Source organism: Drosophila pseudoobscura, chromosome 3 (assembly GCF_009870125.1).
Source record: "Drosophila pseudoobscura strain MV-25-SWS-2005 chromosome 3, UCI_Dpse_MV25, whole genome shotgun sequence".
NCBI classification, from domain to species: Eukaryota; Metazoa; Arthropoda; class Insecta; order Diptera; family Drosophilidae; genus Drosophila; species Drosophila pseudoobscura.
Window position 1 is genome coordinate 9,027,792 of NC_046680.1, and position 24,492 is coordinate 9,052,283.

Genomic DNA, 24,492 nt, shown 5'->3' on the forward strand with positions numbered 1-24,492 from the left:
ACCAGCCACACGATAGATTAGCAAATCTATAAATATAATCGCATTGAATGCTTGCCAGGCCAATTCCAAAGTGGATAAAGGATGCTGCTTGGCATCTTGACAGAAGACGATTTATAATCGCATTAAAATTTGTTTAAATCTTGGGACACATGCATATATCTATTACCATACGGAATCAGAGGTATATATCTACTTATCCAAAGCAATCTAGCGCGAGAGACAAACGGCAGCCACTTAAATGCTGTCGCATGTGAAAAACCGCAAGCTGCATTCTTCACCAGGATTGGGGATGGGGAAATGGCATAGGGTATAGGTTAGAGGGTGTGGGATATAGGGAGATTGAAAACGAATGGGATGGCGAAAGTAGAGACAGCTAAGAAAGACATTATGCGACGGCATGGAACCACAAGCACACACACACACACAACAATTTCACAGACAATGAATACATTGGCAAAATGCGGGTGGGGGGGATTGGTAGGGCAAATGGCAAGATGCAGTAATACAAGGTGAGGCAGGGAGTAAATAAGCTTCCCGAAGTGCTGGAATGCCGCACCTAATATTAACACACCTTGGACAGCAGGACAAAGAAATTTAAATAAATGCATGTACACGAATTGCACAGAAAAAAATCACAACAATTGGCCACACGAGTGGTTGGGTGGAGAAGGAGACGCAGAAGGCAGCATAAAGAGATTTCGAGAGGGTTGGGGGCGGTATAAGCACTCGAGGACAACGGGCGAGCGATGACTTTGCATTTTGCATTACATTTTGCTTGTTGCAACAAAGCAGTTTGTAAATTATTGCAGAATCCCTCCACCTACCAGGAAAGCTAACACCAGGCTCCTTCTTGCTGTTTTTGTTTTCTTCCTCTTTGGTTTGGCAAGCACTTTTGCAATAGCGGTATTCCCAAAGAAGAGTTTGATCGGAGCGGAGCGTGTAGCAACAGAAAGCCTACTTGATGTTCGACCATGGGTTATGCAAGAGAAGGAGGGGTGTATTTTATATATTAGTTGCCATTTTACCTTTCTACTTCTATCTGACTGATCCCACCGCACTCCTAATCTAGGCACCTCCAAATCTTGGCCATCGCCTAGCTTACCCGTGGGTCCAACGATGCGACGTTGCCTCTTGTGTCGTCTGTGTGGTTGTCGTTGTACTCTTCGGTCTCCCGGTCCTCTGCTGCCGCTGCACCTGGCCCTTAGCCTCTTCTTCTTCTTGATCACTTGAATTCGACTCCTCGTTCTCGCCAAGCTGGCGTTCGAAGTCGTCTTTTCGGCTCAACGGTACTTCTTCGAAAAAGAGTCATATCGTGGCTTCGGCTCGCCGCTGAGCTCTCTGTGTGGGTGGCTGAGCACTAAGTGCATCGTGTTCGTGAGTTTCGGTGTTGTTGTTCGGCTGCTCTTCGCTCTCTGCTGTTGTCTCTCCTCTGTTGCTTTATTCCGCTGCTGCTTTTGTTCTATGGGTGAGCTGTTCATCTACCGGATTTTGGGTATTATTTCTCCTTTCCCTACTCGAATAAAACTAGCCTTTTTGTACATACATATGTACATACATATGAATGTGGGTCTCCAGGTAAGGTTCCTCACAATGTATACATCATTGGAATGGCCATTGGGATGCCTGTAACCTAGCAGCAGCTTAGGGAAAACACCACAGAAGCCGGATTCGCTTTGATCTGATGCTGAGAAATATTAAAATCTTACTCTGGAATACGAGTACCACTAATGTTGAGTGCTGGAGTTATTTTAAGCCATCCTTGTTGTTGCTGCTTACACACGCAAATGTCTTATTTATGCTCAGCACTTTTTACCACTAGTCCCCTCTCTTTCACCCTTCCTAGAGAGATACATAGTTGCACCCGCACATGCTAGCGTCAACTTTTTGCGGCTGAATGTCTTCGCCTTTGCTGGCTGCTTCTTGCTTCAAACTCTCTCTCTCTCTCTCTCTCCTCTTTTGCTCTCAAGTCTGCGTACTCTGATTCTCCTTTTTCCCTGGGTCTGGGTCTTCTTCTTCCCTTAGCGGTGCCCTCGCCCTCGCCGCATGTTCATTGTGGCTTCACTTGCAAATGTTGCAAAATAAACTGTAGATGCTTGCGTTAGTGGGTGGAGGAGTGCGTTTGCCCTGCGAAATGCAACTACAGTGGAACCTCCATGGATGGACAGCACATACACACAAAAGCTGTGACGGGACAGGAAAGTAAATATCACGTAGTATAGATAGTCAAGGTTCTTGATCCCTAAATAACACTTCCTTAGGGTTCATGTCTTTCCGACTTGCAATAGATAATTCGAAAGAGCTCTTGCCAGACTTTTCACTGTTTAATTTTCTATATTCTCCGACTTGGTCCTTTCTGGTGAGTCCGCAGAAGTTAGTTTCCCATCTGCTTGTGGACCGTTAGTCGGTGAGTTAGGGGTTTATCAGGGCACTTAGGATTATGAACGCTGTGCTGAATTAAGGGACAGTGCATATGCTGGCATCTGCAAAAGGAATCCCGTTTATTATTCATTTTTAAAGGAGCCCAGGAGCCCAAAAATCCATACACTACCTCATTTTGTAATCCTCCAATCAAATGGCAATCCCAGGCAGAGCGCTTGTTCAGTGCAACACAAAGATCAGATAGCATTGGCTTCTGCTTCTACTTCTTCTTCTTCTATTCCTTCGTTTGGTGGCGCTTCCTTGGCAGGACTTCTCTCCGCCCCCACCCCCGCCCCTGTCGCTGAGCCATACTTCAACTTCAGCTGCGGCTTTCTTATGCAAAAATGCATTGTTGCCGCTTGTTATTTTTGCATAAAAGAAAATTGTTTATTTAGCTTTGGATATACTATACATATACATATATATCTGTATATCTGTATGTATGTTTGTATGTACCATCCTATGTAGATTTGACTAGGACTGACAATGGAGTGGATTCCATGAGGATGACTTGCCCTTGCACCGCACATTTTTCGTTCTCTTTTGGTAAATAGAGTGGGGGACCAAAGAGCTGCTTGCCCTGGACTCTAATAGACCCTTGCCCAAGCCTTTTTTATGCTGCTTATTATGGCTGGAGAGGATTCACAGTGGCAGACCACCATTCATCCGCCCTGTATATCCTTCTTATTTATTGTCAGGGAATTTCGAGTCGAGTTTTCATTTTAATATGGTTATAATATACAATTTTTTAATGGCACATAATAACGTTAACTGCGGACTCGTCCTCGTCCTCGTCCTTGTCGTTGTCCTCGTCGTCGTGGTTGCCTCTAACTTAATAAGCAGCAAGTTAAAGTTTTTCCAGGGTGGGGAAAAGAGGTCTGCTGGACACGTTATGCAATTTAACACAATTATTTAAAATACAGCAAACTTCGGTGGAAGTGGGGCATGAAAAGTGTGCGAGAGAAACTTTCCAACCGGGCTGCCAACCTGCCCCCAACTGCAGCGCCCCGACTACTACTTGAAACGACGCGATGGGTCAGTCCGTGTAGCACTGGCAACTTTTAAATTAACCCTAATTCAGAATGCAACAGCAGCAGTAACAACAAAATAAATACAAAAGGAACTAAATACAAAAAAAAAATGAATGGGGAGAGGGCAGTTCCAGAGAAGGGGAAGGGGAAGGAAGGGGAAGGGAGATCGAGCAACTTTGCAATATTCTTGCACATTTTTCAACTTTAACAATTTATTAAATGGGTCAAAAGCCACTAAAACTTAATTTATCATTGCATGAGCAGGCAATGCACCACGCCCCCCGTGCCAACAGAACCACCCACCCACCCTCAATCCTACAGCCGCCCCCCCTTCGAGGCCAACCGGCCAGCACGTCAGCCCGTTGAAATGCCAACAAATCGCAGAGACGAATGAGCTTGGCCAAACTTGAAGCGCTTCCGGAATGCCACAACTATTTTTTTCCACCTACCACTTAGTTGTAGGACCAGAGGTATGCTGGCACCTTGGATACACACGTCATCATGTGCAGGTTGCAGAAAATACCATCCATTGATCCAGAATGAATCGTAAGTATCTTTTTTATTGAATCCTTTGGATATAGGTTGATGATGAATACACAGTATTTCCTGAGGCACGTACTTATCTTCATTTATTATTTATATGAATTTTCCAGTCCACTTTTAAAAGAGAATGAAATGAAAAGTTACAGTCATGTGTCGGGGTTTGAAAAGTTACTAAGAATTCCACATCGCGTGATGACCCAGTACATATGTATGTAGATACCAGGATTCCCACTCTGAAAGCGAAGCATAGTTCTAAATTTACACGAAGAAGGCTTTAAGATGACATATCCTTATATCCCTTGAGTCCAGAACATCTACTGGCTTTCAGTAGCTTATCCAATCAATCGATTGCCTTTTGATATGCCAGTTGTTGGACGGTGCGTGGGTGGCCTTGGGGTATTGCCTGTGCTAGGTGTTCGGTCGGGGAACAAAAATACAAGAGTCCTTGTGGGTCGCGTTGTTCCTGGAACAAGTGAGCTTGTGGAAGCTCTTGAGGGCGCAACTGTCGGCTCCTTGAATATGAATTCTAAACGCCTTGTTGTGGACTTCAGAGGAGATCTGGCCCGTGCTGGAGTTGTGGGCTGGGATGGGCCCACTTTCGGAACCGTTGGCAGCCTTGGACGGATCGGTGATCTGGTCCTCAAGGTGGGTCGGATTGTAGGTCGTACGTGCGGTCGCGTTGGTAAGAGTCTTGTGGGCATTCGAGACCAAATCAGAAACGTCCGCGTTGTCCGTATGGCAGTTGTGGGAGACCTTGTCGTTCTGATGCCGGGAATCGCCCGTCTTGTGGTGGTGGCTACTGGGGATCTTCTGGTTGTGCGCACTGGTTGAGATCTTGGTTTCGGTGTCGTCCGTCTACGGGTCGGTCTTTGGGTAACTGGCAAACGTCTCGTTGGTTTCAGTCGAACTGGGGGTCTTCTGGAGGGTCTTGGAGCCGGTCTGAATGGCGCTGGAGCTCGTCCAAGTGAATCGGGAAGAGATATAGATGGTGCTGCTGGGGGCTTGGGTGGTGAGGAGGCCGTTCCATTTCCCTGAACAGCCAAGCAAAGACCCAAGAACACGATCCCCAACGCGTGGCGCATTGTCAGTGTTCTGTGCGACGGGATTCCGGATTTATTTATACTCGTAGGGGAATCTGGCGACGAGTCTGGAAAGGAAGAAGTGTCTTTCAGTTCGAGTAAACACAGCTGGGGAAAGGTAAGACAATAGGTGTCCGATTTGGCTGTTGTTTTCTGTGACTTATTTTCTTCACTCGGTTGTTAAACGTTTATTAAACATACATAAATACATACTCGTAATTACATGATTTCTTGTGTTTGTTCGGTTCGATTTTTGGGATCGGTATGTATATTTTTAATTATATAGTATAGTATGGTATAGTATATCGTATCTATGTATATAGAAAGAGGTTTAGCTCAACAAACATAACGCGAGTGCCATTGTACAGTATGCATAATACTAAAGTTCATTTACCCGAAAATCTGGTGCTGTACACAAGAACTAGCATAGGTATCTTTATAATGTAATAATCATAACTCGAAAATAACAATATCTTTTATGTATACAGTATTTATTCATTTAGATAGCTATAGATGAAATCAGTAAAAATATCTCCTAGGTACAGATACAGTGTAGTTTCCTCTTCGATTTTGGTGCGTCAACTTCCATATACTATACATATATATATGTATATTTCATATAATTATCTTTTGCATCCTGCTTGCTTTCGTAGGTATTTGAAAATATGTACGTCTGTCTCCTCAATATTCTTGTCTATCATTTTTGTTCCTATATCTTGTTGTGTGTAAAAATTAAAATATTCAACAGTTGATTGCAATGAGGCGGATTTTCATAATATCATTCGTTACAATATCCTTGTGTCTCCTTCACTTCTTCACTTTTGTTTTTCTACTTTGGTTATTCGTTTTAGTTCCCTTTTTTTAGTTTTAGTTGTGTTTAATGCTTTCTTTCGTTTAATTAGTAAATATTCCTTTATGGAGTTATGATTTTAATTTTGGTTATTTAAGTGTTTCCTACTCTCGTTTTGTTTGTTTGTTTTACACGATTTATAGGTACTTTATGTGTGATTTCATGGGTGATTTGATTGGTGATTTCATGCGTGATTTGATTGGTGATCGCCCAACAAAAATGTTGCACTGGTTGGTGGCGGCTAGAGCTTCCAGTGCGTTGCAAATGAAATATAACAGGCCTATAAATATTATAGATTGCACAGAGTTGTTTCTATATATATTGTATAGTATTGTATTACTTATGTATTTGTATTGCCAGCAATCAACTGCAATCACGGTGTCATTATAAATTAAGTATTATAGAATATATTCTATATTTTAACTAAGAAATACATCAAAACTACAGGAAAATTTACATAAATGTTTGTATTTTTTAAAGAAACTATTGAATTACCAATCGGAAATGTTTGCAACCGTTTAGTCACCCACCGTTTAGTCGTACAATATCCCGATATTTATACCCGATGTGGATGCCTCCCTTCCTGCCCTGCGTATATGGTATTTCCTATATAAAATATATGTGTATGTGTGGTTTTTGTTGTATATTGTATTCTATGCTATTTGCAGATCGTATATTGATTGCACAACAAATCAAAATAAAACGTTATGCGTTATGCAATTTATATTGCAGGCCAATGTCCAAGATATGTTTGCGGTTATATTTGTTGTTGTTCTTTCGTTCAATCATTTTCGGATTACATGAGTGACTGTGACTGTACTGGGGGACTGCACTGTACTGTGTGTCCTTACTGCGCGAATGGATTGTGCGGATTGGCGCCGGGAATGTCCAGATTGCCGCCAGTAGTCTGATAGGTGCCGTAGGGTCCGCCATTGGGATTCATCTCGTTCAGACGGGAGTTGGACAGGGCCCGTGGTATGGGATTGCTGGGCACCCCGTGCGGCGCCAGATGCGAGGTTTCTTCGGCCACCTGGAGGCAAGACAGAATTAGCGGATTGGTAGCTGGGGCATTGGGTAAACTGACCTGATGCGGATCCTCGGTGACGGGTATGTCTGAGATGAAGCCCTGCTCCTTGCGATAGAAGTTGACGAAAATAAAGAGGCCGAGCACCAGGAGGCAGGCAATACCATACCAACGGAAGGTAGCAGTAGTACCGTAGTAGGTGACGAACATTCCCCCAATAATGGCGCCACAGCCGCGACCGAGCCCATGGTGGATACCCTGGAGCACGCCCTGGCCGGAGGCACGCAGGTTCTTGGGCGTGTTGTGGGCAATGTACGAGCAACAGGCAGCCCAGACGGCGGCATGGGTGATGCCCTGCATCAGCTCGAAGGGGAGCACCATCCAGGGATTGGTCAGGTACGAGATGTACAGGAATCGCAGGACATTGCCGATCAGGCCCAGGCAAAGGACCTTGACGTGGCCGATCTGGGTGATCAGACGGAAGCTGAAGAAGTAGGCAAAGATCTCGGACACGTGATTGATCACGGACGCCACACCGAAGAGGGTGGGCGTGCCGCCATAGTCCTGCAGGTGCCAGAACAGAAAGGTGAAGATCAGGCCGATTCCGAAGCCCATGAACCAGGCAACGAACAGAAACGAGGCCGTCTTCACGTCCTTGAAGTGCGTGAGCACCGTCATCCACTCGGGCAGCTCCTTGGCCGTCTGCGCGAACACCTTGGACTCGGCCCCAATGTGCGGCTGTGGCTGATGGCCGCCGGCCGGGAAACTACTGGCGCCCCCTGAGGCGGCGCTGCCGCTACCCACTGCCAGTGATGGTAGATTGAGCTGAGCGGCCAGCTGGTTCATCGACTCATCCTCGGCGGCCTTCTTGCTGGGGTCCACAAACTGTGCGGAGGCCTGCTGCTGCTGCTCGTCCAGCGGGTCGTACTTGAAGGTGATCTTCGAGGCCGAGATGATGGCGCAGGTCATCAGCACCGAGAAGATGGAGAAGCAGATGTTGTAGTTCTTCTCCTTGTTGCCCGCACCGCAGGGATGGTTGGAGAACGAGGTAGAGTGGTCGAGGGCAATGCCCACCAGGAACATGGAGATGCCCCAGCCCAGCGAGCCGAACATGCGCTGGTGTCCATACTTGTCCGCATCCTCGCCCAGCAGCGTTATCACTGCCGAGTCCGCCAGAGTGATGGCCGGGGCACTGAAGAACTCCCCAATGAGGATCACCAGCAGCAGCAGAAAGAAGGCCTTTTGGATATCCTAAAAGAAGCGAAGATCAACAGGTCAGTAATCATCGTGGCAGATTGCCTCTCCCTCTCTCTGTCCCCACCGGCGTCCTGTAGACCATGGAACTGAAGATGGGCGTCACATAGTCGCGATGATACTTGTCGTCGTAGTTGCTCACAAAGTTGATGTGCACCGGCGAGATGCCCGCATCGATTCTGGGCAACAGCAGGGATCTCTTGCTCCGGCTGTGAGCGGCCTCGGCCTCCTCCAGGGCCTCCTCCGCGGGCATAGTGCCCTGATCTGTGGAAAATCATTCGATATTATCAAAGTCCTAATACTATGCTCTGATATTGCAGGAAACTAGAGATCAGATATTAGCGGTATTATATTTAAAAAATACGAAATACATTTGGTAGGAAAGATGTAGATCTGTAGACCTACCCTGATCCCAGTCGTACATGGCCGAGAGATCGCGCTTGGTACGCGTGTAGGTCAGCACGAAGTCCGTGGCATTCCGGCGCTCGATGCAGTTGATGGCCTCCGGCCGGATGAAGCTCAGCGGAATGGTGAAGAGCACCCAGCAGGCCAGCGAGCCTAGCAGCAGCTTCTTGCCCTGGCGACAGCGATCTGCGTAGGATCCCCAGAAGGGGGCCGACAGGAACTCGACGAACGGCCGCATGCCCACCAGGATGCCGCACTGGCCCGGATTCATGCCCATCTGCTTGAAGTAGACGCCCATCAGCGGGAAGAGCGAGCCGAAGGCCGCGTAGAAGAAAAAGTAGAAGCTCTTAACCGGTATCAACTCCCGTTCGGTGCTCGCGCCGAAGAACATTTCCAGGATGTCCGAGTGGCCGCGTATTTTGTGCGTTGATTCCTTGGCCTCCGGATATCTGCAAATGGGGAAAGTATCTTGTTCAGTATCTCGCGGAGCCGCTCTGTGGAGGGGGTGCTTACAAATTGGGATCCACCTCGCCGGTCGCCTCCACATCCACGCGAGGCCTGGCCCCTGGAGGACCGTATCCAGCTGCCTGCTGCTCCACCCCGTAGTTGCCCTGGTCGTAGCCACCTGTTGACTGCTGCTCATAGCCGTAACCCGCACCCTGCTGGCCATAGCCAGGTACTGCCGCTGATGGCGCCCCAAAGGGATTGGGTGCAGCTCCGCCTCCTCCTCCAGCATTGTAGGGATTCATTGTGGTGTTTAGTTCCTTGGTATAGCCCTCGCTCTTTCCTCCCCTTCAACCGCTTTCCTTCAGTGCTCTCTCTTGGTTATTTGGCTCTCGCTTCCACTTCCTTCGTCCCAGTGGGTCTCGTTCTTTGCTTTTGTCCCCCACTTACAGTCTCATCATCACTTTCATTATCATTCGGCAGCTGTGGATTACAGAATACAATAGAGGAGGATGTCAATCGTTTTGTCTTTTTGCCGAACCCTGCTCCTCCCGCTGCCCCCCACAAAAGCATGCAAATCCTTTTCCCATACTAAAGTACACTGGTGGGCAAAATAGGGGGCATGGTGATAGACACTTAGACTAGGACTAGGACAAAGCATTTATCTTGTGAAATTTCGGTGGCTATAACGACTAAGGACCGCCCTGACACTCTTCTTTGTTTTGTTAAGCAGTGTAATTATGGTCTCTCCAATTTGGGATTAGAGGAACCCAAAACAGAAATAGCTCATGTCCTACCGACCAGAAGATGTCTGTAATTACAATTGTAAGCTGCTTCCTTTTCACATCTCACCCACTCTTTCGCTTTTCGCCTTTCTCTTTTCGCCTCAATCTCCTTCCGCTTCAAATGTGAGCAAAAGACTCGGAGAATGGCTGAACCTGCAGCTACACGATAGGTTTTTCCACCAGGGCATATTTGAAATGGGAAAATGTGGGCCTTCTGGCAGACTCATCAAAAGTCAGCCATTTAACAGGGAAAACTTGTTTGTTTTTCCTCTATTTCCAGAAACATTTAATCACCATAGTGCCTTGAATATTTCCCTCTAGTCTTGTCGGTGCAAAACACATCGTGCAAGCACAGGTTGAGACTCGGAGAGAGCTAAACAAACCGCGCTCTCCCTCTGCCAAGAGAGAGCTCAATTCAGTTGAGTGGATTGCATTAGCTTTGAGCTTTTCCTGCGACATGAGCGAATGAGTAATTTCTATTCAATTTTTTTCGTTCACTTGGCACGCTGCAAATGTGGGTGAATGGTGTCTGTATATACATACATACATATGTATCTGCCACCATCCATATATAGAACAGACTTGTTGTTGCTCTATGTACAATTCATACATACGTCTAAATATGTATGTATTTATAAAGAAAAAGGCCTTTGAAACATACATAATCTGATGCAATTAAAGCCTTAAAATCCCAAGTCGAAAGCTTTGTAGATTCAAAACAGTAATCAGAAAAATCAGTTTTTTTTAAATATGTTAAGGATTATTGCGTAGATTAAAAGCCTTTGGTAACTTGTACAACAATTGACAAGGGATCTGGCGATATTCGAAATCTGTAATCCATTTTCTATGGCACACACGTGAGAATGGATGTACATATCTCTGTCTATATACTCGTACATATACAATATATTTTTTCGCACACTTCTTTGAAGGCCAAAGCCAAGAGACAGAGACACTTGAGACGAGCCTTGTTCCACAGATAATTATGTAAACTTTAAATCTTTAATTCAAGTAAATATCATAGGATTACACACACCCAAAATACGGTTTTCTAATTGTTTGTAACTTTTGCACGACGACGACACTGGCCTTTCGGTTGAGGGGAAAATGTGTGTTACGTGCGTAATCGATAAGCAGAGTTTTCCTCGCGTCTGGCCTCTACACGAACGTTTGACGAGCTACCCAAGAATTTTCCAAAAGAGCCCCCAAAAAGAAAATGTTGCGCTCAAAGCGGAAAAGCTCGCTCAAGCGCGTTTCGTTTCGTTTTCGGTCTCTGGTGCGTGCGTGTGTGTATGTGTCTGCTCCGTCTAATGAGATTTGACGCGGCTAACGTCCCACACAGAAAGGACTTCAAACAGAGAGAATTTTAAAGAGAGAGAGAGAGAACACCCAAGCGAAAGTGACAGCTAGGCGCCAAAATTAGTTGTATTTAAAAGACCTCGATGTACCTGTTGGAAAACCGCTTCAGAGAACTAAAGAAACGGTACATCGTACATCGATCGAGATGATTACTGATGGGAATCACTTACCAGACCACTATCTCGTCGACATCATTGACATTGTCGCAATATGAGACGATTTGCGCTGATAAACTTGTGGAATCCCCGTCGCGGAGGCGCCCAAAGTCGCATCGATGCAGCGCTATATAAAGTGAAGCATTTCCATCGATCGGCATTCAGTTCGATCTGTTCGGATCTGCCAAAATGAAGTTCAGCCTCGTTTTCCTGCTGCTCGCCTGCATCTGGGCCCTGGCCGCTGCCACTCCTGGAAAGCCGCGCCCCAGCAATCCACGCCCCACCTCCCATCCACGCCCCATCCGAGTGCGCCGCGAGGCACTGCACATCGCCGATCGTTTGGGACTAATCCAGCCCGCTGTCGCTGCCATGAGTCCCCCAATTCGGCCGGCTTGATGGTATGCCTCTAATCTCAAGAGGGGAAAAGCCCAACAAAACATTTTTTTATAATTATTTGTGTTTTGTTTGAATAAATTGACCCCCGAAATATACAAATTTTTGCAAAATAAAAACAAACAAAAAATTATAATAAAGAAGTACAAAGAAATTTCTAGGGGATTTTTCTGCGTTATCTCCCAAACGGCAAAGATGCTGGGGACTAGGCGCTGATAAGAGCCGGGCCTGTGGATGCTCAGACCCTCAAAAGGTCACATCTGAGACATCAAAGCAAATCACAATTGAATGAAAGATCATTATGGATTTATTCGATTTTTCTACTCGTAATACGTACACACTCTAGGAATTTTAAGATCAATTAATAATTATCAGGCTATCAGCAAACAAAATCCTCATTTCTAAGAAGAGACAAAATAAACGTGACTTTTTATGCTAAAAACACTTACCAAACTATTCCCAACTATTTTATTCCGTTTTTATATCTCCCATTAATCAAGGGAATTTTTCTCAGTGCAAACTTTTCGTTGACATCCAAGGCGCCAAAGTTTCACACGCCGCGCTCTCGGCTGACATCCTTTCAGCCTGCTCCTGCGCACAGAATTCAATTAGGACTTGGTCGAAACTTCACTCAAGCGAGTACGCGTCCTACGACTCTCTTTCACTCATTATGAAACACCACCCACCGCCACCCAGCGCCCGCGATAAGAGCTCCTATATATTGATAAAACGGGACATCAATTGAGGAATGTTTTATGATATCGCTTATAACTGTCAGAATCTGTCGTGCGCAAGATAAAGCACTTCTCCTCCATTAAGCCCACAAGGGCAGTCACTTGAAGCTGTCAAGTCGGCCAAAGGGCCTGGGGGCTGAGTGCGGCTGAGATCGACACAAAAGGAGCAACAAGTGGCATCGATGATGCGACCAGGAAGAAGGAGGTGTGGCGTGGAGAGGTCAGAACAGGCCACACAGAAAGAATATGCAAAAGTAAATCACCGAAGAGAGCTGAGGCGGGGAATTTCTAGCTGATAAGACAGATGGAGGCAGATGAGTCTTGTGAATCACAAGACGAGTGATTCCCCACTCGCGCTAGGGGTTTGCTTTTACGTTTGGAAGAAATTTTCGCTATAAAAGCAAAAGGTGAGCCACGATCAGGCATCAGTCAGCGTTCGTTCGTTCCAAAGCCAATACAAGACAACATGCAGAAGGGAAGCATTTTCATCGTGGCAGTCGTTGCCCTGGCAGCCATAGCTGAGGCTGTGCCTCAGTATTACCAGACCTTGCCCTATTATCCACCTCCGTCACCACCACCACGTCTCATGCGTGCTCGCCGTCAGGTTCTCGGAGGTTCGTTGGCCTCCAATCCGGCTGGGGGCTCTGATGCCCGCCTTGATCTGACCAAAGGCATTGGCAATCCCGATCACAATGTGGTGGGTCAGGTCTTTGCCGCCGGCAACACGAAATCGGGTCCAGTCACCACAGGTGGAACTGTTGCCTACAACAAGTAAGTCAATCGGAAGAAGAACGTATTAGTAGAAAAGTGACTAAACAAAATTCTCTCCTTCTATACAGCCACGGACATGGTGCCTCTCTAACCAGGACCCACACTCCCGGCGTGAAGGACGTCTTCCAGCAGGAGGTGCATGCCAATCTCTTCAACAACGGCGTGCACAATCTCGATGCCAAGGCCTTCGCCTCGCAGAACAAGCTGGCCAATGGCTTCGAGTTCCAACGCAATGGCGCCGCCCTAGATTACTCACACGTCAAAGGTCATGGCGCCAGCCTGACGCACAGCAATTTCCCCGGCATTGGTCGTCAGCTGGGCGCCGAGGCACGAGCCAACCTCTGGTCCTCGGCCGATCGTAATACGCACTTGGACCTGTCTGGATCAGCCAACAAGTGGATGAGTGGCCCATTCGCCAATCAGAGGACGGACTTTGGCGCTGGTCTGGGTCTTACCCATCACTTCCGTGGTTAGGGCTGCCTTCAACATTATTCAATTATTTATTTCTTAAATTAATAAAATTTTAAATTGTTTTAAAATATTTAAAATGGTTGATCTCCAACGAGAACAATGGGAGGCCTGATTGAAGCAAGGACTATCAAAGGAATCAACATTACAAAATAGTGCGAGTACGTAGATCCCTATGAGGCCTAGTAGAACGATCAGGATCGAAATACACCCTCATCTAACCGATTGGAAATTTACTTTACATACTTATCGAGCTGCCTTTTAGATTTGTTTTATTAAGTAGTTAATTGAATATTTTTGCTTAGTATACCGCACGCGCGCAAACAATTCGATTCCATAAAATGATTAATAATTTGTCTTATGTTAGATAATGGTTTGTGTTCTGGTTGAGGTTGGGGTTGGGGTTTGCTGTTGCTATTTTTGCCAATTGATTGATTTATAATGTTTGCGCAGAAACTGAAAAGTTGTTTGGCTTGGAATCGGCATGAGAATTGTTAATTTGTTGTAACAGAAAAAGAAAACCAAAAGAAACTATGAAATGTCTGCTAGTTATGCTGATATCATGTTGAATTTGAATAATGTCGCCACCACTTCCAGCCAGTTTACGAAAGCTTCTTGGCCTTCTGATAGAGTGTGTCCACCACCTTGCCCATGCTCTGAATGGTCGCCAGCACACGCTCGTAGGTCTTGTCCACGGCCGTCTCCTCGAACACAATCAGTACACCTTCTCCCTGATCGAGAATTCCACTGAACTTCTTGTCGAGTATCATTTGAGACAACTTCTTCTCCACCTGCGCCTTGGGAAGATTAATGCTCTCAGCGACGTGGGCAACCTGCACACGGGAATAGGGCTCAATGATGCGGCACAGGTTCTGCTCCAGCATGGTGTCATAAAGCGTGCCCAAATGCGCCTGCACAATCACATCCTCGGCCAGTTCCTTTTTGTACTCCTTGAGGGCGTTTTGGAAGTCGGCGAGGGAGCGTTTGTGTGAGGCTTCTGCTACCGATTTCATGGCATCCACATCGCGGCCCGAATAGGTAATGGCCTGGTTTACAGAAGCACATTTATTTAACGATTATTCTTAATTATTTCAACTCAAATTACTTACCAGCTTGCCGCTGACAATCTGATTTACATCATCCGAGTGTCCTAGCATTATCTTGCACAGCAACATGTACTTTAAAGAGGTCAGGGCCTTGACGCTGTCAACGCTATCGAAGCCTTCGAAGGCTTCATAGAAATAGGAGAAGGCGGTTTTGAAGTCACGCTCATCGGCCGCATGCAGAATGCCAGACTGGAGATCGAGGGCACCCTGTACCTTGGGGGGACAGTAGATGGCATTAGCCGTGGTCCGAGCCGAGGTGAGGGCAGCTCTGGCCTTGGGCAGATTACTCAATGCATGGTAGGTTTTGCTCTCTAGCAGCTGAACTTCGACCAGCAAATTCTTGTCGTCCAACTTTTTGAGCTCCTTTAGCAGTTGCGAGCCTAATGCCAGAGCCTCTGTGTACAAAGCGGTGTCGAAGTACAAAGCAATCAGACGGGCCTCCAGAGATTGCCGCAGAAAGGTCCGCTTCTCCTGCTTGGCCCACTCAATGCAGTCTTTGCAAAGTTGCACCTTTGGTTAAATGGAATCTTGTGTAAAGGCAATGTTTTGCTAATAGAGAAACCCAAGACTCACCTCAATTCCAGTGCCCGCATCCATGTCGAGGAACATGTCTACCAATGAGCGCACCAGTTTCGCTGCCTTGGCCTTGCTAATCGAGCTCAAGAACGGACGCGTCACTTTGATGAGGTCGGCCAACTCTTTTGCCTTCCCCTCCTGTTTGTAGAGCTCACCCTGCTGCATGATGCCCTGCTCCTTGATGCGTATGCGTTCTTCATCGTTCTCAGCACCTTCCTGATCCCGCACTATTTTATTCAGCAGTGAGCTGTCCTCTTCGCGATTCACACTGGACAAGGCCTGTGCACGCTCGAAAAGTGTAGCTCCGGCCATCTTGCGACTTTGAATATGGATAACGCTCGACTTTACGACAAAATTTTGTAATCAATCAAACAGCAAACTGTGTTACAGCTACAGCACTATACGTATTCCTTTTTCTCTTTGTGTATTATATGTATATTCAGTATTTAATGCGTACTAGGTGTTTTATTCTGACTTTTTTCACCTTTTCGTCGTTGTTATTAAGCGCCAGTCACGATTAGAGTTGGCCCGACTTCGATAAGTGTTATCGCAATGAAGAAAATATACTATCGATGTATCTTTATAAAAATATCGCAAACTATCGCGTGTGAAGTACTGGAAAACGCCATCACACTCGAACAGCTGTTCCAATCAAATTCAATAAATTAAACAATGCCAGCCGAAGAAACAATCAATTCCATTCAAAACAAAACGCGGACGAAGACCACGCGTCCTAAAGCCGTTTACCAGTGGACAGTAAGCGACGTGCTGAAATGGTATCGTCGCCACTGTGGCGAATACTCGCAATACGACCAGCTATTCGTCCAGGTAAAAAGTGCTTCCAGCGACTTACCAAGGTTTTCCTTGTTCATATTCTCTTTCTCTCTGTAGCAACTCCGCGTTAAAATAACTGCCTACTGATCTTGTATATTTTTACATTCCAGCACGACATCACTGGGCGAGCTCTGCTACGCATTACGGACACCTCGCTGCAGCGCATGGGTGTGACTGACAATCGGGATCGTGAGGCCATTTGGCGCGAGATTGTCAAGCAGCGCCTTAAAACAGATATAATGGAGATCCGCGATATGGAACGTCTCAACATACGCTAGGACACCTGAAGTAGCAGCTCCTGGCGTTCGAATCAGTATTTAGTTCAAGCTTTATTATATAGAAGTCTTATTGTTAGAATAAACTACATTTAAGATGAGATATGGACTTTTAATGGAATATCATCGTTTCTTAAAGTCAGAGATCGCGATTACTATATCAATTAGCCCTCCTTCTCCTGCTTTGGCGTGACTAGTTGAACATCACCGTCCGCTGCAGGTTTTGGTGCCGGGCCTCCACCGACGATGGCAGTGCTGCTGCTGCTGGTACTGCAGTTGACTGGCGTGGAGGATGGGGCTGTAATCACCTTTGGCAAGGAATTGGTTGTGAGTATATGTGGCATGGTGACGGTACCATTGCCCATGGGCAGAGCTGTGGTGAACAGCAGCTTAGGCGGCTGCAGGCGCTGGGCAGTAGTTGATGGAGTAGCCACTGGGGCAGGCTGCACCAGGTTTGGGAGCAACGACAGCAGGCGATCCCCCATCGACCGCTCCCAGTCCAGACGCTCGCGCTCCAATGACAGGCGATTATGCTGGATCTCATTCGCCTCGTTCTGGGAATTAAGCAGCTGCCGGAGTAGGATTCTCATAGCTGTAATGGTGGATAGTAGGTTTATAAATAGCTGAATGGAGTTGGAGGAATTATTTTATACTGACTTGTCATGTGTCGCCTGGACTGCGATTCCTCTCTCTGCCTCTCTCGGCGGTTCTCGTCCTTCTCCTGTTGAATTCTCTTTTCCTTCTGTCGCTGCTGGCGCTGTTGCAGCTGTTGCTCCTGCTGGAGGTTTTGCTGTTGCAGTTTCTGTTGTTGCTGCTGCTGTTGTTGGTGTTGCTGTTGTTGGTGTTGCTGCTGCTGCTGTGCTATGGCCTGAGCCTGGGCCGTGGCCAGTGGTAGCGTTGCTGCTGATTTCCCCACAGCAGCTACGGCTGCCGCTGCCTTGGCCTGCTCGGTATTCACTAGGACAAACTTAACACCGCCGGGAGCAGTGGCCACCAGCCCGGCATTGCTTGGCTGTGCCGGGGCAGAGGCCGATCCGCTAATCATCAAACGGGCTCCCTGGTTGATGGCGCTCTGCAGCAGCTGCAGCTGTGGAGCAGACCCGTTGGCTGGCACGGGACTAGGTCCCACAGTAGCCGGCAGCTTGGACTGCATCAGGAAATTGGTGGGCACCAAGGAGATCTTGCCCGGCTGCAGCATACCCGCATTGCTGCAGAGTGTGCTAGTGCTTTGAATAGGCACCGAGCAACTGGTGGAAGTGGTGCCGCTCGCTGAGATGATGACATTGCCTGTCGCGTAGGACATGAGATTGCCTGGGTTCCTCGGCCGCTGCAAAATATTCGCCAGAGTGGACATGACCGGACTAGGAGACTTCTCGCTGGGTGAATCATCGCCAGCATCCACATCGATGGGCTCCTCCTTGGTCTGCGGCAGCAGCATGCAATCGTCGTCGTCATCGTCGTCCTCCTGTTCAGACTCCACCGGTGCAGCAACGGGAGCAGGTCCTGGCTCATGGCCCGGCTCAGTCTTGATGCTAGGGGAGGCCAAGACCGACTGACCGATATCCACATCCGGCTCGGTTGAGCGTTTGCGTCGCTTGGAGGCGATGGCATCAAGGGTCTGCTCATTCAAATCCGTGTCCACCCCAAGGCAGGCGGCCTCCACTTCCTTACGGGGCGTGTCTTCCTTGCCTTTGGACACCAGAGAGGAGAGCAACATGTCGTCCTCCTCGTTATCGCTCTCGGACAACTCCTCGCCGTTGGCCAGCCGCCGGCTGCGCTGCTCCGCATGCTCCTCCAGGGCCTGCTCCAGTTGATATTTCAGCGATGGGGCTGGCACCTCATTGGGCCGTACACTGAAGATGGGACGCGTCATGATGGCATCCATTTCGGCAAAATGCTTCCAGCTGGGCTCCGAATCGGAGGTGGCGCCGCACTCCTTGTCCTTCTTGAGGCGATTGTAGAAGCACTTGAGATTCTTGATCCGAGTGGTTATCTCCTCCGGCGACCGGTGGTAGCCGTACTCTTGCATCTTGGCCGCCAGTTGGCAGATCACAGCGTGCTTCTTGTGCGTGGTGATGAGGGTGCGCTGCAGCTTGGGATCGCCCCACAGCTGAATCAGCAGCTTCGTCTCGTCCGTATCAAAGTTGGGATTGCGTCCCGCGTAGCTGTGCTTCTTGTGCTTTTCGGAGCTGCACAGGCTCTGGTTGCAGTTGTAGTTACTTGTTGGGGGGACGGTACTGCCATTTCCATTCCCATTACCATTACTGTTGCCACTGCCACTGCCATTCGCATTGCCACTTGCACTAGCATTCCCACTTCCACTTCCATTCCCGGTTGCAGCAGCAGCTCCAGTTGAAAAGGTAGCGGCGGCCGCGTCCGAGCGGCGCTTCTTGATTCGGGCACTGGACTTGAGACTCATGCTGGGGCTGTTTAACAAATTGAAAATTTAAATGCACTTTTAGCAACAGAAAATCAATATTTCCTCAGCGTCTGTAAACCAATTCAATCGAGGCTTTGCCTCCCTCTGCTCTGTCGTCGTGTCCAGGTCCGTTCGCCACTGCAAAGCGTCTGCCAGTGAAAACGAAAGGGAAGCCACTGCGCAACTCCGCGGGCAACCATCGAAAGCAACCCCTAACAACCCTCCACACCCCCGGGCCCGGGCCAGAGAAGAGGCTAAGCCAAGTGCATTACCACCCAACGAAGCAGCCACATGCGCAGTGCAATCACTCTCTCCCTCAACTCCAATTGTCATGCGCACTATCTATATAGATGGCTTTCTCATTGATTTGTGCACCTTTTGAGCCTCTATCCCTACGGACAGTGAAATAAAATAGGAGGTCAGGCTCCGCCTGCCTGCAAGTGCGTCCTGTTTGGATATAAACATGTACTTTTTTTAAACCAGAAAATGGCACATAGTCGGCGTACAAGAGATACATATGCGCAGAAAACTTTACAGGACATGCGCCATGGGGGAGAGTGTGGTAGACAGGGCAACGGGGGTAGTGAGTCTGTGTATGGATGTATGTGTAACCCTGTATTGGCGGGGGTGGAAAGCCACCAACGAAGCAGCAGACTTTGCGGCAAGGACGAAAAACTAAAAATAATAAGAAAGTAGACTGAAAACCTACCAGACCTGTAGGTATACACACAAGTAGATTTATAGTAACCGGGTTGGATAAATCCATGGCAAGTGCAAATTGCGACTTAAAGCACCAGCAGGACCTAGACACGCGATCTGCGCACTTTGCTGGACATGCGCAGTGGGGGAGGGCGGGAGAATGTGATGAGGCCGGCGCATAGACGTTAGGGATGTTAGCTTATCGATGTAGTGATTAGGTACTTTTGGAAAGCGCCAACCTGGAACAACCAAAGTTTAAGACTATTTTCTATTTGGGGCCATATGCCCACACATGCCCGACGACTTTTGGTTAAAGACGTCTTAGCAATATATACATATTTACAAAATCAACAAATTTATATCGATATCAATTTGAAGCCGATGTCACAGCACTGTCTAAAAACAAACCTGAACATCCTTCCTTGAGAAAAATGACAATTGTGATTTCATTGTGAAAGGAACTAAAGCGTAAACCGAAAATTTTGAAAATGTCGAGTAACAAAGATGAAATGTTGATTTGTCCATTCGATGCGAGTCATACCATCCGTCGAATTCGCATGGCCGTACACCTGCAGCGCTGCGAAAGGAATCATGCTGGCTCCAAGATGGTTCGCTGTCCTTTCAATAGCACTCACTTAATGGAGGCCGATGAAATTAAGGTAAGTGGTGCCATTCATCATTCAATTATAAAATATATCAGAAGTGCTTGCATTTCACCTAGAAACATTGCGAAAACTGTCCAGACAGATTGAAGTTTGAAGATTTTTTAAGCGCGGACAAAAAGCCGAAAGTCGCACTTTGTCATCAGGTCTCCGGAAAGATCCGATGCCCACACGACGAAGCTAAGGTAAATGAGATTTGGTCATTTTTGATTCAATTTTAAATTCAATTAATTTATAATCGCTTGTGTTTATATTTCGACTAGGCTAATGGCGAAAAACGTCAAAATCGCTCGGAGTCTGCTCCACATGCCGACATTGATAAAGAGAATAAAGGGGATGTCGGGTGCACTGAGAATTGGGACGACGAGCCGGATGTTCCCACCTACGATCCCCGAGCCAACTGGAACGACAAGTTCTTGATATTAAACCCGCAGGGTCTTAGCCCTGCTGCCAAACGCGCTTTTCGTGAGCAAGAACGTAATCGTTTTCTTTCAAACGGAAAATTCTAGAAGACAAATGAAGAAACTATGTACTCATAATTAACATCAGACCAATGTGCTACATTCAATCATCTATGTCCTCTCTCCTCTCTTATGCTACTTAAAACAATCAATAAAGACGTCTTTATTAATTGAGGATTTTATGGTGATATTTCCTGTTTGATTTTGACAAATGATTTTATCGTTATCAAATTCAGATCGATATATCGAAACTCGCTGTCTATCTAGTGATGGTCCGCGAACTTGAATCGGGTAAGGAACTCCTTTAACAGGTTCACAACTTGTAAACCGTGATTTAATCAAAATACAATTCATACAAGTACTTAAAAGTAGTTAATCTTGTAGAAAATGTAAAATTATGAGGGCATGTTCTATACAGCTAATAATATTCCACGGAATATCGAACTTGAGTTCGTCAGTATATTTGCGGTATATTTTTAAAATGAAACTGTATATTATGGTATATTTCTGAGGGTCGGACGGTAGCGATAAGTCGGCAGTCACAGCTGTTGCAGCTAAAATTTTAGTTTGCAAATAAAATGGTTTTAACCAAGGAAGAGGAGGCATTTATCCGCCGCAAGCACGAACATACTCTAAAACTGCGCAATGAGTATTTGAAACAGAGCTCGAATCCCTTCCGCCATGGCACAGGCGAAGGCGGCACTGTGGTATGTAAAAACCAATCTCCTTTCAATGGTTATGTCATCAGGCTGGGATAAATATTAATTTCCTCGTTTTGCAGTTCGATGCCGGCCTAGCCCGCTTCCAGGCTATGCGTGTGTCCAACTACGAGCACTTCAAGCCAACCGGAAAGTCTTTCCGCACAGGTCTCTTTGCCGTGGTACTGCCCATTGCCATTTACGCTTGGGCCCTAAAGAGCGAACGCGATGGTCGCGAAGAGAAATACCGAACCGGGCAGGTGGCCTACAAGGATCGCCAGTTCAAGTTTATTTAAGTAATTTCTCTGGTGATGTCGGATTGGTAGTGAAACTAAACAAAACACAAAACAATCAATTAACTAAATGTAATTGTGTATATTTAAAGTTTGTTGGGTGCTACGACTATTTCTCCTCCATTTGCTTGTCGCGTGCTATGACAAAGTCCTCGAACTTGACCATGTAGGTGGTGCCCTTGTGCCAGTGGGCGGTGACCTTGCAGGGCTACAATAATGATCAAATTAGTGAGAAAGTCTATTCATCATTGGTTCCCCTTACAAATCCGCAGTGTGTAAGCACAGCCTCCACAATTCCAGCCGTAAAGTTGGCACAGTTTAAGGAGCTCTTGTCTTTGGGCACACTTATGAATGTGTTCACCAGCGGCTCCTTCTCTATAATGTAATAGGTGCGCTCATCATCGTTGGCATGTTCCAGCTTCTCCGCCTCCTTGCCAAACAGATTCTTCCACACTGTCGTCTTGACGAAGAGCAGCATTTGTGTCAGCTTAGTCTCTCTCTTGGAGCTCCGCTCGCGCACAAAGTACAAGTCGATAATGCGGGTCCCCACATCCTGGCCGAGGTCGTGGAGCCTGCAAACATATCCACATTAGCTGATGCATTAAGTAGAAGTAGACTAAAGTAGCAGCAACGCGCACCTGGTCTGTAGTTCGGGCACTGTGAAGACACGACTCTGGGAGTACTGGACAATCTCGCTGAAGAGCAGAGCCACAATGCTTAAGGAGACCTCTGTTTTTCCCTTTGAGAGCGGCCGATCTAGAATATTACTGCGTGGCCGCATTGAGGATATTTTAAGAGCTTCCAGTTTTTCCATTGCAATAAGTCAAACAAAACACAGATAAAAATATGTTGAGTGTGACGCGGATTTATCGTTAAAATATACCGTCAGAAATATACGAAAAAATACCGTATATATTTAAGTATACTGACGAATTCAAGTTCTATATTCCTCGTTTTTGATATTCCGTCGAATATTATTAGATAAAAAGAACCCTCAGCCCTGAACACATAATTTTATCCGATTTATGAATCAATTTTCTAGTCGACTGGTTAAGTTTGGGTACTTTCTTTTGTTGATTGTGTCTAAAATAATGTTAAAACAAAAAACCATTGAAAAAATAGATGCAAAGTATCGATTCAATAACGAAACAGCTGTTATTTTAGTGGGTCTGGCAGCACTGTAAGCATTTTAGTGTTGTAAATACCGTTTTATTTTAAACAATTTAGAAACACTAAAAAATTCTACCTCATGCAGTGACAAGGTCCGACAGTATTTAATTCAACGGATTTAAAAGTGGTCCAATGATCAACCGGCTTTTGCTGCAGCTTCCACATGTAGGCCTGAAAGTGCTCGTATCGGATCTCACGGCTATTGGGACATCCAATCAGATGATGATAATCACAGGATTGGTCGTGAATCCAATTGCGCTCATGCGGAGTGTCCTTATGAGTCGAATTGGTCCCAAAGATCTGGTCGTCGTACATGGAAGATGTGATGTTAGTGATGGCCTCAGTCATCTTCCCGTTGACTTCATTGAGGTTCAAAAACTGCAACAGCAGCTCATGGGTTTCTTCGCGGCGCACGAAAAGCATATACCAGAGTGGCATACAATTGAATCGAATGCATTCCACAATCTTCAGGGCGTACGCATGCCGAGTGCTCCAGTCGTGACTCATCCAACGCACCACCATATAGAGCACCTGCAGTACGAACAAGGAAATATATATTTCTTAGATATATACTTGTAAAAGTGTTCAGATTTCCAGGCTAACCTCACATTCCGTATTCAAAGCGATGCTGTTCGAGCTGAGCAAGTAAATCAAGTGATTGTGTGGTAGTTCCAAAAAATCCCTTGTGGCCGCAAAGATGAGGACAAACTTTTGTATACGCGTGAGCATCACATTGCGGACAATATCCAGGGACGGGTGGTACTGCGTCTCTACATACAGAATACACGCCGTGACCTCATTGAAACATTGAACATCGTCAAAACAAATCCAGCAATGGGCTACAAGATGTTTGATCCGCAAGTAAGACGCCGCGATGAACAATTCGACAATGTGCGTGCGATCCAAATAGGGCTCAGCGGTGAGCATCCACTTGTATATCATCATAAAAGCCTTCGGCGTTACCAGATCATCAGGCAGCGTCACCATCATCGGTATCTCTTCCAGCTCCATGAAGAACTGCGAGTACACCTGCAGCACCGGCAAGTGACAGTTGAAATACGAGTTCCTGATTTTAATAACGATGGTTGTCTTCAGGTGCAACTCCACCGTGTACTGCAGAATGGTGGCCAATTTATCCTTGGGCCACTGTTTCATCTTCGACCAGCCCTGCACATCCTCGAAATTGTAACCAAACTCGATGAGCGACCGATTCTTGCACTCTGCGGAACTCGGTGTATCCTCGTTGCTGAATGCATCTCCGTTCAACCTAGGACTGGCGGAGGCTCCGGTTAATAGCTTTTAAGGATATGATGTGGAAGAGAAAGATAACCCACTTGGTAAAGTTCCTGGTGAAGGTGGACCGGCTCTTCGCGGACTGTGCCGACAGCCGCATTAGTTCGTCCATTCCTATGGTTTGTTCTCCTTTTTCTGGAATTATGAGTATAGTGGTGTTAGATCTGTTTGGATATATTGAATGAACAGGCAAAGCCCTATGATCCCCCAAACTCACCAGATAACAAACACCAACGTTTATTTTACATTGTTTATTAAATTGTGTTTTATTTGTTGGTATTTTTCTTGGTTTG

The 24,492-nt window shown here is 46.6% G+C and overlaps 10 protein-coding genes across 11 annotated transcripts; 5 read left to right on the top strand and 5 right to left on the bottom strand.

Annotated features, from left to right (window-relative positions):
- Positions 1 to 5,215: 5,215 nt before the first annotated feature.
- jef (major facilitator superfamily domain-containing protein 6 jef) lies at positions 5,216 to 11,482 on the bottom strand. 2 transcript variants are annotated; one of them, XM_033378305.1, is made up of 6 exons: positions 11,363 to 11,482; positions 9,118 to 9,531; positions 8,605 to 9,053; positions 8,267 to 8,463; positions 7,006 to 8,196; positions 5,216 to 6,951 (listed from the first exon to the last, which is right to left on the bottom strand). In XM_033378305.1, the coding sequence occupies exons 2-6, from the start codon at positions 9,351 to 9,353 to the stop codon at positions 6,769 to 6,771; spliced, it is 2,256 nt and encodes a 751-aa protein (XP_033234196.1). In that variant the 5' UTR covers positions 9,354 to 9,531; positions 11,363 to 11,482; the 3' UTR covers positions 5,216 to 6,768. The 2 variants fall into 2 exon arrangements, with proteins under 2 accessions (XP_033234196.1, XP_001360615.2); XM_001360578.4 differs by lacking the exon at positions 11,363 to 11,482 and adding an exon at positions 10,870 to 11,038.
- Positions 11,483 to 11,492: 10 nt separating this feature from the next.
- On the top strand, positions 11,493 to 11,842 carry Dro (Drosocin). The gene has a single exon (XM_001360579.4). The coding sequence runs from the start codon at positions 11,537 to 11,539 to the stop codon at positions 11,741 to 11,743; it is 207 nt and encodes a 68-aa protein (XP_001360616.1). The 5' UTR covers positions 11,493 to 11,536; the 3' UTR covers positions 11,744 to 11,842.
- A 1,049-nt stretch (positions 11,843 to 12,891) lies between these two features.
- On the top strand, positions 12,892 to 13,786 carry AttA (Attacin-A). The gene is made up of 2 exons (XM_001360580.4): positions 12,892 to 13,245; positions 13,314 to 13,786. Exons 1-2 carry the CDS (start codon positions 12,941 to 12,943, stop codon positions 13,717 to 13,719), a joined length of 711 nt encoding a protein of 236 aa, XP_001360617.3. The 5' UTR covers positions 12,892 to 12,940; the 3' UTR covers positions 13,720 to 13,786.
- A 182-nt stretch (positions 13,787 to 13,968) lies between these two features.
- Rpn6 (regulatory particle non-ATPase 6) lies at positions 13,969 to 15,707 on the bottom strand. The gene is made up of 3 exons (XM_002138344.3): positions 15,393 to 15,707; positions 14,823 to 15,329; positions 13,969 to 14,759 (listed from the first exon to the last, which is right to left on the bottom strand). Exons 1-3 carry the CDS (start codon positions 15,705 to 15,707, stop codon positions 14,316 to 14,318), a joined length of 1,266 nt encoding a protein of 421 aa, XP_002138380.1. The 3' UTR covers positions 13,969 to 14,315.
- Positions 15,708 to 15,999: 292 nt separating this feature from the next.
- On the top strand, positions 16,000 to 16,605 carry ave (Protein aveugle). The gene is made up of 2 exons (XM_001360581.4): positions 16,000 to 16,223; positions 16,340 to 16,605. The coding sequence occupies exons 1-2, from the start codon at positions 16,068 to 16,070 to the stop codon at positions 16,505 to 16,507; spliced, it is 324 nt and encodes a 107-aa protein (XP_001360618.3). The 5' UTR covers positions 16,000 to 16,067; the 3' UTR covers positions 16,508 to 16,605.
- Positions 16,540 to 20,146, bottom strand: LOC4803986 (AF4/FMR2 family member 4). Its single transcript, XM_033378306.1, has 3 exons — positions 20,031 to 20,146; positions 17,162 to 18,930; positions 16,540 to 17,096 (listed from the first exon to the last, which is right to left on the bottom strand). The coding sequence occupies exons 1-3, from the start codon at positions 20,036 to 20,038 to the stop codon at positions 16,669 to 16,671; spliced, it is 2,205 nt and encodes a 734-aa protein (XP_033234197.1). The 5' UTR covers positions 20,039 to 20,146; the 3' UTR covers positions 16,540 to 16,668.
- Positions 20,082 to 20,859, top strand: LOC6898326 (gametocyte-specific factor 1 homolog). The gene is made up of 3 exons (XM_015184040.2): positions 20,082 to 20,281; positions 20,344 to 20,469; positions 20,548 to 20,859. Exons 1-3 carry the CDS (start codon positions 20,111 to 20,113, stop codon positions 20,791 to 20,793), a joined length of 543 nt encoding a protein of 180 aa, XP_015039526.2. The 5' UTR covers positions 20,082 to 20,110; the 3' UTR covers positions 20,794 to 20,859.
- Positions 20,860 to 21,243: 384 nt separating this feature from the next.
- ND-B15 (NADH dehydrogenase (ubiquinone) B15 subunit) lies at positions 21,244 to 21,807 on the top strand. Its single transcript, XM_001360583.4, has 2 exons — positions 21,244 to 21,452; positions 21,527 to 21,807. The coding sequence occupies exons 1-2, from the start codon at positions 21,324 to 21,326 to the stop codon at positions 21,737 to 21,739; spliced, it is 342 nt and encodes a 113-aa protein (XP_001360620.2). The 5' UTR covers positions 21,244 to 21,323; the 3' UTR covers positions 21,740 to 21,807.
- Positions 21,799 to 22,614, bottom strand: Trs31 (trafficking protein particle complex subunit 31). Its single transcript, XM_001360584.4, has 3 exons — positions 22,375 to 22,614; positions 21,999 to 22,308; positions 21,799 to 21,944 (listed from the first exon to the last, which is right to left on the bottom strand). The coding sequence occupies exons 1-3, from the start codon at positions 22,548 to 22,550 to the stop codon at positions 21,846 to 21,848; spliced, it is 585 nt and encodes a 194-aa protein (XP_001360621.1). The 5' UTR covers positions 22,551 to 22,614; the 3' UTR covers positions 21,799 to 21,845.
- Positions 22,615 to 22,929: 315 nt separating this feature from the next.
- Positions 22,930 to 24,396, bottom strand: LOC4803989 (kelch-like protein 40b). The gene is made up of 3 exons (XM_001360585.4): positions 24,241 to 24,396; positions 23,510 to 24,179; positions 22,930 to 23,437 (listed from the first exon to the last, which is right to left on the bottom strand). Exons 1-3 carry the CDS (start codon positions 24,309 to 24,311, stop codon positions 22,979 to 22,981), a joined length of 1,200 nt encoding a protein of 399 aa, XP_001360622.3. The 5' UTR covers positions 24,312 to 24,396; the 3' UTR covers positions 22,930 to 22,978.
- Between the last annotated feature and the right edge of the window lie 96 nt (positions 24,397 to 24,492).

Excerpts from the sequence above, each read along its gene's own strand:
- LOC6898326 (XM_015184040.2), top strand. The coding sequence starts at position 20,111 with ATGTCGAGTAACAAAGATGAAATGTTGATTTGTCCATTCGATGCGAGT. Across the intron at positions 20,282-20,343 it reads TGGAGGCCGATGAAATTAAG|AAACATTGCGAAAACTGTCC; the intron begins GTAAGTGGTGCC and ends CATTTCACCTAG. Across the intron at positions 20,470-20,547 it reads GCCCACACGACGAAGCTAAG|GCTAATGGCGAAAAACGTCA; the intron begins GTAAATGAGATT and ends TATTTCGACTAG.
- AttA (XM_001360580.4), top strand. The coding sequence starts at position 12,941 with ATGCAGAAGGGAAGCATTTTCATCGTGGCAGTCGTTGCCCTGGCAGCC. Across the intron at positions 13,246-13,313 it reads GGAACTGTTGCCTACAACAA|CCACGGACATGGTGCCTCTC; the intron begins GTAAGTCAATCG and ends CCTTCTATACAG.
- Dro (XM_001360579.4), top strand. The coding sequence starts at position 11,537 with ATGAAGTTCAGCCTCGTTTTCCTGCTGCTCGCCTGCATCTGGGCCCTG.
- LOC4803986 (XM_033378306.1), bottom strand. Across the intron at positions 17,097-17,161 it reads GTCCAGGCGACACATGACAA|CTATGAGAATCCTACTCCGG; the intron begins GTCAGTATAAAA and ends CCACCATTACAG.
- jef (XM_033378305.1), bottom strand. The coding sequence starts at position 9,353 with ATGAATCCCTACAATGCTGGAGGAGGAGGCGGAGCTGCACCCAATCCC. Across the intron at positions 8,464-8,604 it reads CATGTACGACTGGGATCAGG|ATCAGGGCACTATGCCCGCG; the intron begins GTAGGTCTACAG and ends GATTTTCCACAG. Across the intron at positions 8,197-8,266 it reads CCATGGTCTACAGGACGCCG|GATATCCAAAAGGCCTTCTT; the intron begins GTGGGGACAGAG and ends CGCTTCTTTTAG.
- LOC4803989 (XM_001360585.4), bottom strand. The coding sequence starts at position 24,311 with ATGGACGAACTAATGCGGCTGTCGGCACAGTCCGCGAAGAGCCGGTCC. Across the intron at positions 24,180-24,240 it reads TTCACCAGGAACTTTACCAA|TCCTAGGTTGAACGGAGATG; the intron begins GTGGGTTATCTT and ends AGCCTCCGCCAG. Across the intron at positions 23,438-23,509 it reads CTTTGAATACGGAATGTGAG|GTGCTCTATATGGTGGTGCG; the intron begins GTTAGCCTGGAA and ends TTCGTACTGCAG.
- ave (XM_001360581.4), top strand. The coding sequence starts at position 16,068 with ATGCCAGCCGAAGAAACAATCAATTCCATTCAAAACAAAACGCGGACG. Across the intron at positions 16,224-16,339 it reads ACGACCAGCTATTCGTCCAG|CACGACATCACTGGGCGAGC; the intron begins GTAAAAAGTGCT and ends TTTACATTCCAG.
- Trs31 (XM_001360584.4), bottom strand. The coding sequence starts at position 22,550 with ATGGAAAAACTGGAAGCTCTTAAAATATCCTCAATGCGGCCACGCAGT. Across the intron at positions 22,309-22,374 it reads GTGCCCGAACTACAGACCAG|GCTCCACGACCTCGGCCAGG; the intron begins GTGCGCGTTGCT and ends ATATGTTTGCAG. Across the intron at positions 21,945-21,998 it reads TGCTTACACACTGCGGATTT|CCCTGCAAGGTCACCGCCCA; the intron begins GTAAGGGGAACC and ends TCATTATTGTAG.
- Rpn6 (XM_002138344.3), bottom strand. The coding sequence starts at position 15,707 with ATGGCCGGAGCTACACTTTTCGAGCGTGCACAGGCCTTGTCCAGTGTG. Across the intron at positions 15,330-15,392 it reads ATGCGGGCACTGGAATTGAG|GTGCAACTTTGCAAAGACTG; the intron begins GTGAGTCTTGGG and ends ATTTAACCAAAG. Across the intron at positions 14,760-14,822 it reads AGATTGTCAGCGGCAAGCTG|GCCATTACCTATTCGGGCCG; the intron begins GTAAGTAATTTG and ends TCTGTAAACCAG.
- ND-B15 (XM_001360583.4), top strand. The coding sequence starts at position 21,324 with ATGGTTTTAACCAAGGAAGAGGAGGCATTTATCCGCCGCAAGCACGAA. Across the intron at positions 21,453-21,526 it reads CAGGCGAAGGCGGCACTGTG|TTCGATGCCGGCCTAGCCCG; the intron begins GTATGTAAAAAC and ends CTCGTTTTGCAG.